Genomic DNA, 21011 nt, shown 5'->3' on the forward strand with positions numbered 1-21011 from the left:
TGCATGTGACCAGTGTTCCCGCTAAGCTGCGTTGACGTGCGCACGCGCACAAAATATTACCTCGCAGCGCACAAGTTTCTCGTCGCAGCGCACACAGTGTAGAGCACAGTTCTTCAACCGCCGGTCCGCAAACAAAATCTTGCCGGTCCACGAAGGATTCGGTCCCCGCCGCAACGAAAGGCCGGCGTCAGCTGACTTGCAACTTCCTGTTGCAGTCGCTGTGCCGGGACTCCTGCCTTCGCCGGGACTCCTGCCTTCCACCGCGTTTGCCTCCTGCCTTGTCTCCGCACCTCCAGACCAGCAGCGGCAGCTGTGTATGCTTTTAACTTCGGCACAGAGCTGCCCCTAATCAATAGTTTAGCGCGGTTTCATAAGGCAGCCTCGGGGCCTTTGCTAGGCCGGCCCACATCGCATCATCGAAGCGGGCCGGCTATCAAAGGCCCCGAGGCTGCCTCATGAAACCGCGCTAAACTATTGATTAGGGGCAGCTCTGTGCCGAAGTTAAAAGCATACAGAGCTGCCGCTGCTGGTCTGAACTCTTGGGCCGCTGAAGGAGGGCAAAAAGCAGCTGTCCTGGAGGTTTCCCTTCCTCTCGCCTTTACAGGTTCCTTTTTTCCACCTTTTTTTTTTTTCCTTCAAACGGCAACGGGCCCCAGCATCGACATCAATCAAGTAAGTTCCACTGTCAATCAAGCGGTTCTGCTCGGCCAAAGCTTCCCCTGTGACATGAGCCACCCTCAGGGGAAAGAAAGTGACCCACAAAGGTGAGGGGAAGGGGGGCAGATGATGGAAGTTGGGGGGGGGGGGGGGGAGAGAGAGAGAGAGAGAAGGGGCAGATGATGGAATGGAGGAGATGAGAGAGAGAGAGAAGGGGACAGATGATGGAAGTGAGAAGAAGGGAGAGAGAGCAGAAGGCAGATGGATGTCAGTTGAGAAGGGAGAGCAGATGCTGAATGGAAGTGGGGAAAGAACACATACTGGATGGAAGGAGGAGATAAATAAAGGGGGAAGAAAATAGTAAGATAATGGAGGGGTGAGGGAAAGGGGTGACAAGCTGTGTGTAGACACAGTGAAAAGAGGGAAACGGGACTAAATAGTAAGAAAGAATTTAATTTAGATGGAGGCAGAAAATAGAGAAGGAAGACCAGAGAAGAAAAGGGAAGAGAGAGCAGAGAATGATCAGATCTGAGTGGAGGAAATGAGAAGAGAGATATGCTAAAAACCACAGGGGGGAGGGAAGGATAGAGATGCCAGACCATGAGGGGAACAGAAGGAAGATGATGGATGCTAGACCAAATTGGGGGGTGGGGGGGGGCAGGAGGAGAGATGGCAGGGAAAGACAGACAGTGAATGGAAGGGGCAGATGCTGGACTGAAGAGACAGAGAAGGTTATCATGCTGCTGTACCGGGCCATGGTACGCCCTCACCTGGAGTACTGCGTCCAGCACTGGTACTTTAAGAAGGACACGGTACTACTCGAAAGGATCCAGAGAAGAGCAACTAAAATGGTTAAGGGGCTGGAGGAGTTGCCGTACAGCGAAAGATTAGAGAAACTGGGCCTCTTCTCCCTTGAGCAGAGGAGATTGAGAGGGGACATGATAGAAACATTCAAGGTACTGAAGGGAATAGACTTAGTAGCTAAGGCAGGGAGAACGAGAGGGCACTCTCTAAAGTTGAAAGGGGATAGATTCCATACAAACGTAAGGAAGTTCTGTGGTAGAAAGCAACATATTTATTTGGCTCATAACTTGCTGGCGCCCGATATTTTTAGCTCACAGTGAAAAAAGTTTGCTCACAACACCCGCCCGCTTAGAGGGAACACTGCATGTGACGTCATTGCGTCAACGTCTATGCACTTCCGGGCGCCTTCGAGCCACGGCCACCTATTTAATATGACGCAGCTGGAAACAGTTTCTGAGACACTGCTAAAGCCTCATCGAAGCGAGAAATTAACTGATGCCTGCACCAGTTGTGTGAAGAGATGTTAGAAAGAGGAAGTGTGAGGAGATGTTAGAAGGAGGAAGTGTGAGGAGATGTTAGGAGGAAGTATGAGGAGATGTTAGAAGGAGAAAGTGTGAGGAGATGTTAGAAGGAGGAAGTGTGAGGAGATGTTAGGAGGAAGTATGAGGAGATGTTAGAAGGAGGAAGTGTGAGGAGATGTTAGAAGGAGGAAGTGTGAGGAGATGTTAGAAGGAGGAAGTGTGAGGAGATGTTAGAAGGAGGAAGTGTGAGGAGATGTTAGAAGGAGGAAGTGTGAGGAGATGTTAGAAGGAGGAAGTGTGAGGAGATGTTAGAAGGAGGAAGTGTGAGGAGATGTTAGGAGGAAGTGTGAGGAGATGTTAAGAGGAAGTGTGAGGAGATGTTAGAAGGAGGAAGTGTGAGGAGATGTTAGAAGGAGGAAGTGTGAGGAGATGTTAGAAGATTGGTTGCCTGTTATGGCATTTCATCTCTGCTTGTGAAGATTTTGAAAATGCTCTCTGTCCTCTTGGTTTGAGACCTTCTTGATTATCTAACTTATTATACTGTTTACTGACAGCACGTCTGCACTGTTTACTGACAGCATGTTTGCACTTGCATCTGCACTTTGTGATATGGAGTTTGGATTTGAACTCTAATCTGCCTGGGATGTTGGTTTTTTGATTTTTTTCCTTTCTGGATGGCCCACAATAATCTTGTTTGCTTTACTCCTCGTGGACATTGTTCCAGGAAGACTTTGAACGTTCAAGCTAAGTGATCTATGAACTTTTGAACACAGCTATATTTATATATCATTGTATGGTTTTTTGTGTGGCCTTTTCCAGCTTGGTTTAATAGTGTTTGTTATATGTTATTATATTTTGTCTGGTCTGTTTGGTTTGTTTGTAGTGTTAGTTTGGTGTTCTGTGTATGCTATTATATGAAAATTTTGTGATATTTTGCAAATTTTAAATTAATAAATATGTACAATATTTCTAACTTTGTAATTTGAGTACATTGCTCTGATATAGTATTTTTCTGTGGTATATACTCTTTAGGGATTTCTTTTTCTTATCATAGATGTAAATATTGACATCTAGATATTTTTAAAGTAAGTGTGCACTGTAAAATTGGAAATGCATTTGTACTTTTCTGGGCCAACCAAACCACACTCACAATATATGAGTAGCTCCTCCCAGAAGCATAACTAGCAGCTTTCCAAATAGCTGGTCATGTTGAAACACAGCAATTTGCATGTGTAAAAGTGGGCAAGCCAACCCCTTCAGTGTGCTGAATTAAATGTTAACTATAGAAAAATCTGAGCTGTAATATAAAAATGGGAATAGCATGCAACACTTGACATCTAAAGGAATAACCTCTGTGTTTCAAGACAAACCTGCTCCTTTAATGTGATTATGAAGATTACAATATGAAGCAAAACAAAACAAAAAAATAGAAAGAACAATAAAAGAAGGAGGAAGAAGAGAAGAAAGACAGAAGACAATGAATGGAAGAACTGAGGAACTGTGGAGTCTGAAAAGGAAAAGCTGAAACCTGCACAGACCAGAGGAGCCTCAACTTTCCTTTTTGGTGGGCCAGTTTATGTTTAGGTTACAAATATGAAAAGATGAATGCTGATATGATGGGGCATAGCAATTTTTTAAATTTGGTTTGGGGCCCGTTGACATCTTTTGTTACTTCAACATAGTTGTCTTTTATTTTTGTTTATTTTTATATATATCCAGGACGGGGTGGGTGGGGATATCCTTTTGGTTTATTTCTGGATTAAATTGTTGGATGGGAGGGGAGGGATATTTTTCTTCTGCATTGTTATTGATGGAATTTAAGTGCTTACATTGATTATTAATGTCTGTATAATTCCTGGCATTTTGTATTAGTTTTGAAAATTAATACAGATTTTAAAAAAGAAGAAGAGAAGAGAAGAAAGATAGAAGACAATGAATGGAAGAACTGAGGAACTGTGGAACTAAGACAAAAAAATGGAGTCTGAAAAGGAAAAGCTGAAAACTGCACAGACTAGAGGAACGAACTTGACAAAGACACTACATGAGAGTGGAAGCTCTTTTACCCGCTTACCTGATGGAGAAGCGGCACAAGTTCCACCGTTCTGGCAGTAGTCTCGGCACTGGTCAGTTTCACACTTCTCACCAGTGTAACGTGGCTGGCATCGGCATTTTGCCTGTTTTCGGGCATTGAGGAAACAGCTGCCACCATTCAAGCATTCCAGGCTACACGTGTCTGGGCTTGGAACTACGGCAATAAGATTATGAAAAAAGAGAAGAACAGGTTGGAGCTCTCTTTCCCCAAGCAGCGGGAAACAATTTCTTGTTTTAAATAAATAAAATCTACTTTGAAGCACTGGACAACATTCCTTTATCCCTTTTCATAATACTGTACCCAAACAAGATACAGTAATGACCATAAAAGACAAAAGTGAAACCCAAGTAGGACATTGGAGGTTCGTGACATTTTCAGTGGACTATATGGAAGGGGCTTGATTGATACTTATCTGTTAGAGCAGTATTTCCTTTTAATTTTTTCATATTATAACCCTCAGACTCCCATAACGTGGTTTTAAATTTGAGTGAGTGTATTTATTTTGGTTTAATGATGCATTACTTGTATTTTTTTTTTTATATATTCTTTATTCATTTTTAAAACTTCAATTGTGCACAAAAGATTTACATAAATTAATATCATTACAGCACAATATACTTCATAGAATAAAGACAAAACTTATTTTCTCCCACCCATTTTCAATTTACAAACTTCTCATAAAATACTTGTTACTTGTATTTTGTTTATGAAACTTAAAACACTATTAAAAAAAAAAACAAAAAAACACACTGTGCTAAGGTATATGTGCTGTCACAAGGACCCAGACATCCTAACAGAAGTCCCTTAGAGAAAAAGCATATCAGCCTGCAGTTGGCATCCCTCCTGCCTATTGTGATTAGGGGGTGTTTTGGGTGTTCCGGCAGGAGGGAGTGGGAATTCCTCCTTCCGATGTTGGGGGGGGGGGTCCACTGCTGCAGCCGCTCAGCTGATCATGGCAGGGGTCTTCCCCCCACCCCCGATCAGCTGATCGTGGCTTCAGGGAGCACTGCCGGTTCAGCTAATTGGGGATAACTTCCCCTGCCGCGATCAGTTTATAGCTGCTGCGGCCTAACTTTAGTATCCCGTGGCGGCATAGATAGGTGGCTTGAAATGCAGGCCAGGGTTTTACGGGCCTACATTTCAGTCGCCTTTTTTGGCCGAATTTAGGCGCGAGTCTGTAACCAGCGCTGTCGTGTGATTGACACAACAGTGGTGGCTGCTTTTTAGGCGGCCACTGACATAAGCGCTGGTTACAGAATCCAGCACATACTGCCTATCAATGGAGGTTGTCTGAGCTGTTTTACCTTCAGCTACTCAAGCATTTTTCCCTATCTGCTCCGGTGGGCTCACAATCTACCTAGTGTATCTGGACCAAAGGAGGATTAAGTGACTTGCCCAGGGTCACAAGAAGCAGCGCTCGGCTTGAAACTACAAACTCAGGGTGCTGAGGCTGTAGCTCTAGCCACTAGGCCACCCCTTCCTATGTAGGTAAAGAAGAAAACGTGGCAGTCCCCTGCCACTTAAAGTATTAAAGGAAGCAATCAATCAGCCCATGGACTGGGGAGGTTCTGTGAGCTATCAGGCACATTCTGAGATGAAGGGCAGACAGAGTTGAAGTGCAAGAAAACAGAAAGAGAAGTCCATAGGCCATTATTGAGATGGCTGGGGGAAGTCCACTGCTTATTCCTAGGATAAGCAGCATAGAATCTGTTTTGCTACTTGGGTTCTAGCTGGGTGCTTGGGACCCGGGTTGGCCAAGGATCCAGGATGGACCTTTGGTCTGTCCCAGTATGGCAATTCTTATGTAATCAACACTCACTGAAAACATTAAATACTCAAAAATTCAAAATCACTCATAAACTACACTTGATTCAAAACCTTCATGACCAAAAAAAAAAGTTCTCCTTGGAGGACAAGACATTAACATCTCTCCACAATCTCCCTTAACCTGTACAAAGTCAAGCAACAACCAGGATGACATAGCATTAACACTATGAGTGGGTCACAGTGAAAGTGTCGTTAGCCACATACCATCTGGTGAAACTGAGGGCGTGGGGATTACAATACAAGTTCCATTGTCCAGCCGCCGGCCATTTGGACAGGTGCAGACTGGGCCACTTGGACTCAGCAAACAGAGCCACTCACACTTTTTCCTGTCACAAGGATTTGTCACTAGAAGAGAATATGGATTAAGAAAAAAAGTTTTTAATGGTCATTTTGATACATTCTCCTGTTCGGTGTCCCTGGGCTTGGAATAATCAGGACCAGCAAAAGCATACTATGGGACAGGACATACTGAATATCACGATCATTTAAAATTGACAACTGGTTGGCAACTCAACTTCAAGAAATTATTATGACCACCCATGCCTCCTTCATATATCCGCACAGAACACTTATGCATTACTTTATAAATGGGTGCGTCTCACTGGCTTTCCGCTAAACTATCTCTCTCCCCTTCAATCCATTCAGAACTCTGTCTCATATTCTGCCAATGTCGCTATGACCACACAACCCCTCTCCCTCAAGTCACTTCATTGGCTCCCTATCCGTTTCCACATACAGTTCAAACTCCTCTTACTGGCCTACAAGTATATTTGTTTTGCAGCTCCTCAGTATCTCTCCCATTTCATCTCTCCCTATACCCCTCCCAGGGAACTCCACTCATCAGGTCAGTCTTTTTTTATCTCTACCCTATAGCAAACTCCAGACTCCATCCCTTCTATTTTGCTGCACCGTATGCCTGGAACAAACTACCTGACTCGGTAAGTCAAGCTCCATCTCTGGCAGTATTCATGCTCAAAGCCCACTTCTTTGAAGCTCCTTTCAATTCCTAACTCCAACCCACCTGCTTAGCACCCATATCTGTCTTATCATTCTTTCTCTAATTCTCCCACCTGAGCACTGCATACAGATGCACCTTTTTGTCCAGTTTTCTTTGTTAACTAGAGTGTAAGCTCTTTCGAGCAGGGACTGGCTCTTCCATGTTTTGGTGTACAGCGCTGTGTATGCCTGGTAGTGCTATAAAAATAAGTGATAGCAGGAGTAGTAGTAACTGCCATTACTGCCCCCGTCTGGCACCTTGCATCCATTAGAATGCTTTTCTTGTGTCAAAAATTCAGCACAGAGGTAGTGTCTAACATTCAGCATCATTTATATGTGCGTATAAGAAGGTATAATATGAATAAATATAAGCAAGTAAATTGATTATATATTATAGGTGGATATAAAAAAGAGGATTGATTATGATTTAAGAGGGCTGTACTGAGAACCAACTCAGAAAATGTTAACTCTGTATTGTAACACCTTTACAAAAGCACAAGAATTGATTATGGTTTAATAATGTATTGATTATGGTTTAATAATGTATTGATTATGGTTTAATAATCAGGAAACACAAACTCTATATTGTAACACCTTTACAGAAGCTCACATATTGTAACACCATTACAAAGCTCATATAAACTACTCTGAATTGACTCCCCCAGTCTTTAGCAGCGGTATAAAAGCTTTTAATAAACAATTTATCTGCCGTTAAATTACTTTACACAGAATTTCACCCTCCATAAATTTCATATCCTTATAAACAGATTAAGAAAGCATTGAATAGGTGGGTAATGATCTCCTGAGATTGCAACGGCCTATCTGCATGTCAGGTACTATCAGTCTTGAGCAGCAAATTCAAACTTTATTTTGATATCCATCGGAAGGTGGAAGTTGGTGTTTATTTACAAGGGAAACATTGGAAAATGATGTGAGGTGCATCCTGGTCAACTACGAGGTTCGTGACTGACTTTCTGAGAAGATCTCATTTCTTCAGCTGCTGTGATGACCTTATAGCTCTGGTCAATAAAGTGAATTAGTCACCAAATAAAAATATATAGAAAACTAATCACTGGTTCCTCAGTTTGCCACACAATGATTGAGTATGGTAGCTGTCCTCATGGGAACTTTATAGCGTGTATAGTTTTCATTATTTTTATACTTTTCTTTTCCTTTTCTTACTTTAATATGTTCAATAATTTATAACTCTGAGATACTTATGCCTAGTATATTATCATTTTTAGCAAAGTGGTGAAAATAACAGTCACTTAGCTTTAGTCTGACTCTGGGTCTAGCTCGATCCCCACCTGGTGGGGATCGAGCTAGACCCAGAGTCAGACTAAAGCTAAGTGACTGTTATTTTCACCACTTTGCTAAAAATGATAATATACTAGGCATAAGTATCTCAGAGTTATAAATTATTGAACATATTAAAGTAAGAAAAGGAAAAGAAAAGTATAAAAATAATGAAAACTATACACGCTATAAAGTTCCCATGAGGACAGCTACCATACTCAATCATTGTGTGGCAAACTGAGGAACCAGTGATTAGTTTTCTATATATTTTTATTTGGTGACTAATTCACTTTATTGATTAGTTCTTGAACCTAAGTGCACTATCTTTTGATTTTGACTTATAGCTCTGGGGCATATGGCTGAGACAGACAAATATTTTGTGATGCAATAATCTGACAGCCTTTGCGGTCATCAAGCAGAGATCACCTTTTTCACTTGAGAACATGCAGCTTCCTGGTAGAGGCTTTTCTTGATGCAACCAGGATATCCTCCAGTTACTGGCATACTCAGAGAGGAGTTATTGGATGGCATTCAATACCATGCATCACAGCTAAAGATTTCTAGTTTAGGTGTTGAATCTTCCCTTGCTGAGATATTTCCAAAGGGGAGTCTTTCAGCTGTCATGGACATATCATAATTACACCTATTGTCAAGAATCCAAAGGAACCCGTATCTAAAGTTTCCAATTATAGGCCAATTGCCTCTATTCCATTCTTTATTAAAATGGTACAATCTCAATTGTTAAAATTTTTAGAGTATCACATTCTTCTACACAACTCACAAGCTGGGTTCCAATCACAATTTAGCACTGAAACTGTTATGGCTGCAATCTTAGACTACCTTCACACATTATTCAGTAAGGGCCATAATGTACTTGTACTGCAGTTTGATCTAAGCAGCGCTTTTGACCTGGTTGACCACAAAAAACTCTTGGGATGCTTAGATAATATTGGAATTCATGACAGGGTTCATTTGTGGTTCCAGGGCTTCTTAGAATTCCGTACGTACCAAGTCAGAGTTAACAACACTTACTCGGTCGGCCACATGGCCTCGGTCCCTCAAGGATCGCCATTGTCTCCGACACTCTTTAACATTTACCTTTCATCTCTTGGACAAAGACTTTCCAACTTCGGAGCAAAATTGTTTAGTTACGCCGACGATATTACTCTTATACTTCCCTGCAAAACATCACTGAGTAATATAACTCCCATCGTTGAGACTATCCCTTGAGACTTGGATGTTGGAATTCAAATTTTTCTTTGCTTCTCCACGACCATTTATTCCTGATTCAACAATATCTATAAATTCTACGCAATATATGATTCACTCTACAATAAAAATACTAGATGTAAAAATACCAGGTGTTACCCTGGACTACAATTTAACTATGAAACATCAAGTTAATAATGTGGTCCATTAGTGTTTTTTCATGTTGTAGAAGTTGGGCACGCTTAGATCTTACTTTGATGCCTCAGCATTTAGAATCCTGGTCCAGTCCTTGGTGCTGAGTCAGCTTGACTACTGCAATATAGTTTATCTTGTGGGATTTAAAAAGAACACCTTAAAATTGTGTATTATTCAGAACACCGCAATTAACTTATATGCAATCAAAGAAAATACGATCATGTTACTCCATTGTACCGTGAGATGCATTGGCTCCCTGTGGAGGCACGTATTATCTTTAAATTGGATTGGTGTACTTCAAAGTTATCACTGGCCAGGCCCCTCAATATCTGATGGATCTATTTGTCTTTTCATCCCAGAAACAATCAAGAAAAACCCACGCTCTTCTTGTTTTTCCATCAGCCAAAGGCTGTAAGTTTAAAAGATTTCATGAGCCAATAACTTTCCTTTCAAGCAGCTCTGCATGATGATAATTTCAGGCATCTGTATTTGACCTCTCATTCCTATCTTCAGTTTAGAAGGCACCTGAAAATGTTCCTTTTTGATAAATTCATAGGCAACCAGATCCTTTACTCTCAGATCTGTTTGTATTCTTATAATTCTTTTGTAAACCGCATAGAACTATTTGGTTAAATGGTCTAGAAATCGATTTATTGTATTGCATGATGGTTCCACTGCCACAGTGAATGAAGAGGCCACGAGGGCACTATGAGTATCACTTTGGCTTTATTCGATTTCATGTTTCAATTGTCTGGAATATCAAAGGGATATGTGGAAAGACATTGTGAAGCTTAGTGTTCCCATCTAGTAGAAAGGCAACCATAACAAGATTGAAGAACAGACGAAATGAAGTCGGATCTCTTCTGTTGCAAAGAGATCTGTATCTGGAGTCCCCCGACAAGAGAAAACACAAACAGCTATTCTCTGAGCTAGGGCCCATTTGTGAGATCCTAGTTCATTGGTTTGGAAGACCCTGTATGGTGATATTCTGGTTGCAGTGCATTCAGTTATGTATTTTTATCAGTCACTTTATCTTTCTCGCTCCTCAAACTAAGAACTTTTTAAATAGGTTATTGGGCGGTATGTACAATGGCATAGTCTGCTGGAATGCTCTCTCTCATTACCTGTGCAGAGAATTGGATTGGAAGGCTTTCAGGATGCAGGTTAAGATCATATTCCTTAGGAAGTTATTTGATTTTGTAGAATAATCAATTTGCAGCAGTTTGCCGTATTTGTCTTAATTACAGATGTTGATCTGTAGCCCACTCAGGAGTCGTGATGGCCATTAAGTGGCTTTCACAAGATCCAGTGAGAGATGGCTCATTCCCAGATTCTTAGTCCCTCTCTGCTTGTTTAGATAGTACATCACCATTTAGATGCCAGCTTGTAAGACACTCTTTTTTGCAACCTGGGTTCAGAAGGCTACTTTTCTTTCTAGGAGACTTATCTGATGGGAACAACTTCCCTTGTCTTTTTTTATTTTTAATCTGTAACAGGGAACCCCTCCTTACTAAGGAAATGTGCAACGTGGCATCAGAAGGGCAGGATTAACCAATGGGCCAAGTAGGCACGTGCCTAGGGTCCGAAATGGTCAGGGGGGCCCGATGAAGGAGGGCATCAACATTGTTTTTTGCAAACGGTGATGGGACCCTCCAGCATCGATCGGTAACGCGGGATCTTCCCCCTGATCGGCAACGTGGGTCCCACCCTGATCGGCAACGTGGTCCCCCCCCCATCGACAGAAAGTAAGACAAGCAAGCAACGCGGGTAAGAAAGGCAACGGGAACTGTAATTGTGCAAGCGGTGCCGCTTGCCCAAAGCTTCCCTCTGATGCAGCGTCCTGTTTCCGCCTGGGCGCATGGTAGGGTGGGGCGGGGCAGGGGGCCCAGTGTACTTGGGTGCCTAGGGGCCCTCGACAAATTAATCATGCCCTGGACTTCAGCTCGAAGCTGTGAAGCTGCACATTTTTCCAAGCAGGAAATCAGTCAGACATTAGTGGGAGGGTCTCCAAATATCACATGGCATGTGCTGGGCATAATCGTGCCAGTGAAAGGACCCTTGCTTGGGACCTTGGTAGAGGACTAGAGACCCGACTTAGCTTACTGCATGATGGGCTCACTGAGGTAAGCAGGTTGCCTAACCAAATCATAATTAAGAGCAGGGGGTTTGTTCAGGTTAATTTTGAATATTGTATTAATGCAGGTGTAGCCTATTTAATTACAAAGCCAAAAAAGGAGGAATGGAGAGAAAATTCAAAACAAAATACAAAAACACTCCAATAAGCACCACCAAACAGCAGATGCCAGAGCAAGGAATATATTGTTTAAGCGAAAGAAAAGCCTCACTCAGACTAACGGAGAGGTGTACCCACACTCTTCCCCCCAAGCATCATAGGCTGAAAAACTTTCGCAGAAACTAAATACTGGCATGAAAATAGCCAGGAATGTAACCCAGAGTGGAACCACTAGTTAGAAAAAAGCCATTGTTTTGCTTCAGGGCCTTGACACCAAAAAACTCCGGGCTATCGAAACGCAAGTCCCAATCGCTGCTTACACAGTGTAACTGTGATTTGCAGTACTTGATTTAGACTTGGCAAGGCTTAAAGCTATAAAACCATGTTGTATATCCTAGAAACAATACTTAAATGGAATTTTTAAAAATAATTTTAGTGTACAGTAAGTACATCGATATATATATATATAATTTTAATATTTATATACTGCTTATAGTCTAAGCGGTTTACATTCATAAAATGCTGACAAAATTAGTAATTTAGATCACTTTATTAATATAAGTAATAATGAATTTGTTTGCAAAATCAGAAAACTGACAAGCCTGGAAATAGAAAATTTATGCTTAAAATATTACCTAACCCCCCTTTTACAAAACCGTGGAAGCGTTTTTTAGCGCAGATCGGTGCGCTGAATGTTCTGCGCTGCTCCCAACGCTCATAGGAACTCTATGAGTGTCGAGAGCAGCACAGAGCATTCAGTGCGCTAAAAACCACTTTTGCGGTTTTGTAAAAGGGGTGTTGTGGGGAGTAAATTCATTACGTAAGAAGCCAGTTGAAAAGTACATTTGAAAGCAATTCCACCTCTCAAACATTTAAATAAGTTTGATAAAAACCAACTTAAAATTTTCAGAGCCCCCCCCACAAAAAAAAAATTAAAATTCTGAACTTTTATGAGACCTAAACTGTAGCTTATTTAGCTTATAGGTAAATCCTGCACTGGTGATTTGGAGAAGAAAAGAGGGTCCTAACTAGTCATGTTTATTTTCCTTTCTCCTCGTTCAACGGTGCTCCTTGTCCGACAGATATTGCTAGCTGGGACAGAAAAATAACAAAATAATTAACCTGCCTCTCAAACACAAATCTCAAATAAAATTTCCTTGTCATCTGCTTGGTGAAGTGTTATTGGTTTCATAACTCTGCCAGGAGCTCTTTAAAGCTTCTCCATAAAGGCCTGGATTTGTATGCATCTATCTACAATAAGTTTCCAAATCACAGATGTTTATGAGCGAAAAGAAAAGCAGAAAACCAGATGCCTGTAAATTAATTAGCACTGCTCATTTCGTTTTAGTCTTTACAATACCCTTAGCTCTGCTCTGGAAGAACAGCTACGAGAGTTATCTTCCCATAGAAAACTGTCTTTTATTTCCCTTTGCTGTTTCTAAAATTGGGCTGAGATTTTTAGTTGGTGAAAGTGAGTGTCTGTGTAAAGTTAGATTTAGTGCAGAGGCAAGGAGACCATGAGAAAGTTCTTGCTCCCTTTCATGCTTCATCGATATACCACATGCTATTTTAGTCCAAATTCTAATTTATCTCTTGAGAATGAACTACTGTACAAAAGCATTCGGCAGCATCTCAGAATAGTTCCTTAGGCAGTGCATCTTGTTCCTGCCATGTTTAGGCGCCTGCATTAACACTTACCCCCCTCTTTTACGAAACTGCGATAGCAGTTTCTAGCGTGGGGAGCTGCACTGAATGGCCCGCGCTGCTCCCGACACTCATAGGAACTCAATGAGCATCGGGAGCAGCGCGAGGCCATTCAGTGCGGTTCCCCGTGCTAGAAATTGCTATCACAGTTTCGTAAAAGGAGGCCTGAGTCTATGGCTGGTGTAACTGCAGACACATAAATATAAGATGTGCCGATGCCAGGGTACGCTAGTACCGTATTTTCACGCATATAACGCGTGCGTTATAAGTGTTTTTACAAACCGTGCATAACCTTGCGCGGGATACGCGTGAGCGCGCTATATAAAATTTTTTTTACATAGTTCCCCCCCCGATGTCCGATTCACCCCCCCTCCGCAGGACCGCTCGCATCCCCACCCCGAAGGACCGCTCGCACGCACTCCCACCCGCACCCGCACCCCCACCCTGAAGGACCGCTCGCACCCCCACAGCCTCCCAACTTCCCCCCATCATGTAGAAGCTCCTACCGGTGTCCTGCTGCTTCCTCTTGGCGGTCCCGGCCCTTCTGTGAGCCCTGCGCCTGCTGCTTCCTCTTCCGGTGGTTCGCCCTTTCTCTAACGTCAAGCCCTCTTGCCCCGCCGACTCCCCGACACGATCGGGGCAAGAGGGAGCTCAAGCTCTCTTGCCCCAGCCAACCGCGGCACCCCCGACACGATCGGGGCAAGAGGGAGCTCAAGCCCTCTTGCCCCCCCGACACGATCAGGGCAAAAGGGAGCCCAAGCCCTCTTGCCCCGCCGACTCCCCAACTCCCCGACAATATCGGGCCAGGAGGGAGCCCAAACCCTCCTGGCCATGGCGACCCCCTACCCCCACCCCGCACTACATTACGGGCAGGAGAGATCCCAGGCCCTCCTGCCCTCGACGCAAACCCCCCTCCCCCCAACGACCGCCCCTCCCCCATGACCCTCCGACCGCCCCCCCAGCCGACCCGCGACCCCCCTGGCCGACCCCCACGACACCCCCACCCCCCTTACTTTTGTGTAGTTGGCCGGACAGACGGGAGCCAAACCCGCCTGTCCGGCAGGCAGCCAACGACGGAATGAGGCCGGATTGGCCCATCCGTCCCAAAGCTCCGCCTACTGGTGGGGCCTAAGGCGCTTGGGCCAATAAGAATAGGCCCGGGAGCCTTAGGTCCCTCCTGGGGGCGGGGCCTTGGGCACATGGTCGGGTTGGGCCCATATGCCTCAGGCCCCACCCCCAGGAGGGACCTAAGGCTCCCGGGCATATTCTGATTGGCCCAGGCGCCTTAGGCCCCACCAGTAGGCGGAGCTTTGGGACGGATGGGCCAATCCGGCCTCATTCCGTCGTTGGCTGCCTGCCGGACAGGCGGGTTTGGCTCCCGTCTGTCCGGCCAACTACACAAAGGTACGGGGAAGGAAGGTGGGGGTGTCATGGGGGTCGGCCAGGGGGGGTCGCGGGTTGGCTGGGGGGGCGGTCGGAGGTTCTTGGGGGAGGGGCGGTCATTGGGGGGAGTGGGGTTTGCGTCGAGGGCAGGAGGGCCTGGGATCCCTCCTGCCGTAATCTAGTGCGGGGTGGGGGTCGCCGTGGCCAGGAGGGTTTGGGCTCCCTCCTGGCCCGATATTGTCAGGGAGTTGGGGAGTCGGCGGGGCAAGAGGGCTTGGGCTCCCTTTTGCCCCGATCGTGTCGGGGGGGCAAGAGGGCTTGAGCTCCCTCTTGCCCCGATTGTGTCGGGGGTGCCGCGGTTGGCTGGGGCAAGAGGGCTTGAGCTCCCTCTTGCCCCGATCGTGTCGGGGAGTCGGGGCAAGAGGGATTGACGTTAGAGAAAGGGCGAACCGCTGGAAGAGGAAGCAGCGCAAGCGCAGGGCTCACGGAAGGGCCGGGACCGCCAAGAGAAAGCAGCAGGACACCGGTAGGAGCTTCTACATGATGGGGGGGGGGGGTCGGGAGGCTGTGGGGGTGCGAGCGGTCCTTCAGGGTGGGGTTGCGGGTGCGGGTGGGAGTGCATGCGAGCGGTCCTTCGGGGTGGGGGTGCGAGCGGTCCTGCGGGGGGGTGAATCAGACGTCGGGGGGAGGGGATCAGGCTTTCAGGGTGGGGACAGGACTTCAAGGGGGAGAGGAGAGTCGGGGCGGGCTAAAGGAGAGTTGGGGTGGCCAGAGGAGAGTCGGGGCGGGCGAAAGGAGAGTCGGGCGGCGACGGGAGAGTCAGGCAGCATGCGCGGTATACGGGTGTGCGCGGTATATTAAAATTTCTGTACATAAATTTGTGTTTTCCGCACGCTATACCCGTGTGCGCGCTTTACACGGGTGCGCGTTATCTACGTGAAAATACGGTATTCTATAATGGAATGTGGATGCCCAGGTGCCATTCTAGAACAGGCTTCTACTGTCTGTACTCGAGGGGCCTACATGGAAGCTCCCCGTTGTAGAATTACCTCCTATAGTATCTGGCAGCAGTGTTCGCCGCTTTAAAATTGCCCGTAGTACCTAAAGGGTGGTCAATGTAATGCTGATTTTTAAATTGTGTTCTAGAGGTGATCAAGGAGATTACAGTCTAGTAAGCCTGACCTCAGTTCTGGACAACATAGTGGAACACGTAAACAAACATGGCTTAATAGATCAGAGTCAGCATGGGTTCAGCCAAGGGAAGCCTTGTCTCACCAATTTGCTTCATTTCTTTGAAGATGTGAATAAACATGTAGATAAAGGTGAGCCAGTTGATGTAGTGTATTTAGATTTTCAGAAAACTTTTGAGAAAGTCCCTTATGAGAGACTCCTAAGAAAATTAGGCCTTCTTTTACAAAGGTGCGCTAAGCGTTTTAGCGTGGATTTAGCACGGGCGCTAAATCAACGCGTACGCTAACCGCTAACGCGCCCATAGGATAACATGTACGTGCTAGCGCACCTTTGTATGTTTAAATGATTTTTATTATTCCAGCAGTAAGAAGCAAATACAAACAGTAGTACCATTCAGGAAATAACATTTTCAACAATATAATCAGTTCCCCTCCCATCCCCCCCTCCCCTCCCCAAGAATCCATGGCCAGTCCAACAGCTGAGAGTGGGAATAAAATCTTAAAGATTCAAAAGTCTACTGCGAGCACGCGGTGTGAGGTCCTGCCAGAAGTGCTCTCACACCTGACAAAATTTGCGACCCGGGCCAAGAGTCAAGTCTCCCACCATGCGTCTCTCCAGTGTTGCGTGCACTATCATTAGGGATCTCCAATGTGCATATGACGGGGGATCACGGGAGAGCCAGTTGGTGAGGATGGCTTTTTTTCCCATCAAAAGGGTAGCGCACCTTTGTAAAAGAGGGGGGTTAGAGTCATGGGATAGGAGGCAATGTTCTGTTGTGGATTAGGAATTGGTCATTGGACAGAAAACAGAGCTTGGGGTTAAATGGCCATTTTTCTCAATGGAGAAGGTTGAATAGTGGAGTTCTGCAACTATCTATTCTGGGACAGGTGCTATTTAACCTATTTATAAATGATCTGGAAACTGGAACGACACGTGAGGTCATTAAATTTGCAGATGACACAAAATTATTCAAAGTTGTTAAAACATATGTGAATTTTGAAAAATTGCAGGAAGACTTTAGGAAATTGGAAGACTGGACATACCAAATGGCAGATGAAACTTACGGTCTCTTTTACAAAGCCGCGCGGCAACAGCCCTGAAGCCCTTTAAATCTCTATGGGCTTCGGGGCCATTAGCGCAGCGCAGCGCAGCCGCTAGCGTGGCTTTGTAAAAGAGGCCGTTAATGTGGACAAGTGCAAACTGATGCACATTGATAAGAATAATCCAAATCATAGTTAGCAGATGCTAGGATCCAGCTTAGCAATCGGCACCCGAGAAAAAGATCTAGGTGTCATCGTAGACGAAATGCTGAAACCTTTTGTGCAAAGTGCGGCAGCAGTCCAAAAACGAAATAGGATGCTAGGAATTATTAGGAAAGGGACGGTAAATAAGATCAAGAGGATGGTGTGATCTCACCTCGAGTACTGCATTCAATTCTGGTCGCCTTATCTCAAAAAAAAAAAAAAAAGATAGGAAGACTGGAATTAGAAAAGGTTCCAAGAAGAGAGACTAAGATGATAAATGGGACAGAACTCCTCTCACATGACAAAAAGATATTAGGTCTCTTCAGCTTAGAAAATAGATGGCTGATGATTGAGGTCTACAAAATCCTAAGTGGTGTAGAATGGGTAAAAGTGAATTGATTTTTTACTATATCAAAAATTATAAATACAAGAGGAAGCTCAAGAAGTTACATGGAAATACCTTTAAACCAATAAAAAGAAATATTTTTTCATACAAAGAATAGTTAAGCTCTAAAACGCATTGCCAGATGGTGTGATAACAGCAGTTAGCATAGGTAGATTAAAAAAGCGTTTGGACAAATTCTTAGAGGAAAAATCCATAGTTTGCTATTGAGACAGACATGGGGGAAGCCACTGCTTGCCCTGGGATCGGTAGCATGGAATGATGCTACTATTTGAGTTTCTGCCAGGTACTTGCGACCTGGATTGGCCACTGTTGGAAACAAGATAATGCTCTAGATCACAGGTGTCAAAGTCGGTCCTCGAGGGCCAGAATCCAGTCGGGTTTTCAGGATTTCCCCAATGAATCTGCATGAGATCTATTTGCATGCACTGCTTTCAATGCATATTCATTGGGGAAATCCAGAAAACCCGACTGGATTCCGGCCCTCGAGGAGGGACTTTGACACCCCTGCTCTAGATGGACCATTGGTCTGACCCAGTATGGCTGTTCTTATGTTCAACCAATTTTGTTGATGACCAGCAATAGGTACAAAAGAATAAAATAACAGAATAGGATACAGAGCTACAGGCCCAACTCGTCAAAAGGACCCACAATCCAAAAACCATTGTCATCAAATACATTTAAATAACACAAGAATGCAAAACCACCCCCCTTTCCCCCTCCTTAACCCCCCCAAAGGATCCCCCAGCCCTTCATTCCATGCTGACAACCAGTCATTCCCCTACTTTCCTTCTACCTCAAGATTAGCATTTTGGTTGCCCAGCTATGAAGAAACGTAGCATATGCCCTGAAATTATACCACCAAAAGAAGTGGTAATATATGAAAAAACAGTCGAAACAATTTAACTGGTCAAAAAACAGTTTCTGACTAGTTAAATTGCTTGTTTGGAGCTATCTGCTAATTTTCAGTGGCACTTAAGTAGTTACTGCCGCTGAAATTTAGCAGTTAGCGTTTAAATGAAAAACGGCTATTTTGGGGTTAGAGACAGCACTTGGCCAGTTAAGTAATGATATTTATCACTTAAACTAGGGTAACTGCATAAAATCAATCCTATTTTTATACAGCAAGCCATGGCCAGTTAGATTCAAATATCGGGTTAACTGCCCAAGCTAGCTGGCTCCCCAAAAACTAGATATTCAATGCTGAAGCCCAGAAGTAGCCTGGCATTGAATATTCAGGAATAATGCCAGTGGTAGTCAGCAAAACCCTCACTGCTGCCACTGAATACTGATTCCAACGTCTATCTAAAATATCTTAACAGCACCACTGACCTTCTGGTTGTTTATACTGGTGGTAGAGAACAACGTCAGTGGCATGGTTTATTCCAGATGTTAGACTGACGACTGAATCATTGCCAAACTTGTGCACTCTGAAGATGATATTGTTGATGTATGTTACGCCATAAATATAGTCTTCAAAGATATCGATGCTGAATGGATGATTCAGCCCTACAAAGAAAAATAATTGAGCATTATTAAGCATGTCCACTGACAAATCCAAAACACAGTGTATCTCTACTTTTTGTTTTGGGATCTTGGAAAGCTTATACTTATTTTTTGACCCAGCAGTTTTTGAGGTCCCAGTTCAACCTGAACCAGGGCTAGGTTTTGGTCCTAAGAGCCTCCAATTCATCATGATCCAAGGTTTTTCTTCAGCTATATATATCTCTCCAAATCTGGCCCAACCATTGTAGCAACAGCCCTCAGCTATAAATCAAATCCCCTTTGGGAACCCTGCAAACATGGACCCCACTAGCTGTTGCTGTTGAATGATGACCAAGACTCACTTCCTTAAAGGATGTGAATGTGGCGGCCACACCATCCTCAGCACCGGATGGCCCAGGGAGCAAAAGATTAGAACTTTCTGCATGGCAGTGCACAGACTCAGTAGCACGGCCAGATAAAGGAATCTATTTAGACTGCTTAAGAAATATGGATCTGTTAGTATGCCTGAAAAAAATGTAGTGTGCATAAAATAAAATTAATGTGCATAAAGTTGATTAATGAGCACTGTATGTTAAATACAAATTTTTTTAACATGAATGTGCAACACAAATGAAAAAAATGTCCAAGAATCGGGCATAAAGGCTTTTCCCTGCATATATCCCTAAGCTGTTTTGTTTGATACATGGCAGGGGTTAAGTTAGGGAACAATTTAATTGGTCAATTGAGAATGAATAAAAATATGCTGAATGAATTAAAAAATTGTTGAAGACATATCTTTTTATTGAAGCATTTTAAGGAGCCGTTTTAAAAAGATGGAATGAGCTATGACTATATGACTGTATTTTGTCTTTTAATTTTATTTAAGTTTTCTCTAAGCAGTTTAGGAGCAGTATTCAAAAAAAATGGAGTGAAGTATGATTATACGATTCTATTTTGTTTTTAAATGCGTTTTGAATTGTTGTGATATTCAATGTTATATTTTGTACATATTTTGTGAACCACTTAGCTATACATGGGTTAAAAGTTTTTTAAAATAAATACGGCCCTCTTTTACTAAGCCACAATAGAGGCTTCTACCGTGGCCCGGGGTGCTAAATGCTCCAAGCGATGCTCAAGAATTATGAGCGTCGGAACAGCGTTGGAGCATTTAACACTCTGGGCAGCGGTAGAAACCTCTATCGTGGCTTAGTAAAAGGGGGGCTTAAATCATTTGGTCCAACTCAAAATCTTGCAAGAATTTTGCTTTTATAACATAGTAACATAGTAGATGACGGCAGATAAAGACCTGAATGGTCCATCCAGTCTGCCCAACCTGATTCAATTTAAATTTTTTTTTTAAATTTTTTTCTTCTTAGCTATTTCTGGGCAAGAATCCAAAGCTTTACCCGGTACTGTGCTTGGGTTCCAACTGCCGAAATCTCTGATAAGACTTACTCCAGCCTATCTACACCCTCCCAGCCATTGAAGCCCTCCCCAGCCCATCCTCCACCAAACGGCCATACACAGACACAGACCGTGCAAGTCTGCCCAGTACTGGCCTAGTTCAATATTTAATATTATTTTCTGATTCTAAATGTTTTATGTTATTTACAACCCCTTTTACGAAGCCATGTTAGGCTTTTTTATTGCCAGTCACGGCAGTATTAGATCTGACACTCATAGAATTCCTATGCCATGGCCAGCAATAAAAAAGCCTAACGCGGCTTCATAAAAGGGGGGGGGGGGGTAATTTCTTATATGTTATACTGTC

General features: G+C 43.9%; 1 protein-coding gene across 1 annotated transcript in view; it reads right to left on the bottom strand.

Annotated features, from left to right (window-relative positions):
* LRP1 (LDL receptor related protein 1) overlaps window positions 1-21011 on the bottom strand; it is a 777705-nt gene that overhangs the window by 23765 nt on the left and 732929 nt on the right. The window contains exons 80-82 of the mRNA XM_033939435.1: window positions 19088-19264; window positions 6106-6246; window positions 4054-4227 (exon numbers count right to left, since the gene is read on the bottom strand). Coding sequence (XP_033795326.1) covers window positions 4054-4227; window positions 6106-6246; window positions 19088-19264 — 492 coding nt within the window. The remainder of the gene's footprint in view (window positions 1-4053; window positions 4228-6105; window positions 6247-19087; window positions 19265-21011) is intronic.

The sequence above is a fragment of the Geotrypetes seraphini genome, chromosome 3, assembly GCF_902459505.1.
Source record: "Geotrypetes seraphini chromosome 3, aGeoSer1.1, whole genome shotgun sequence".
NCBI lineage: Eukaryota > Metazoa > Chordata > Amphibia > Gymnophiona > Dermophiidae > Geotrypetes > Geotrypetes seraphini.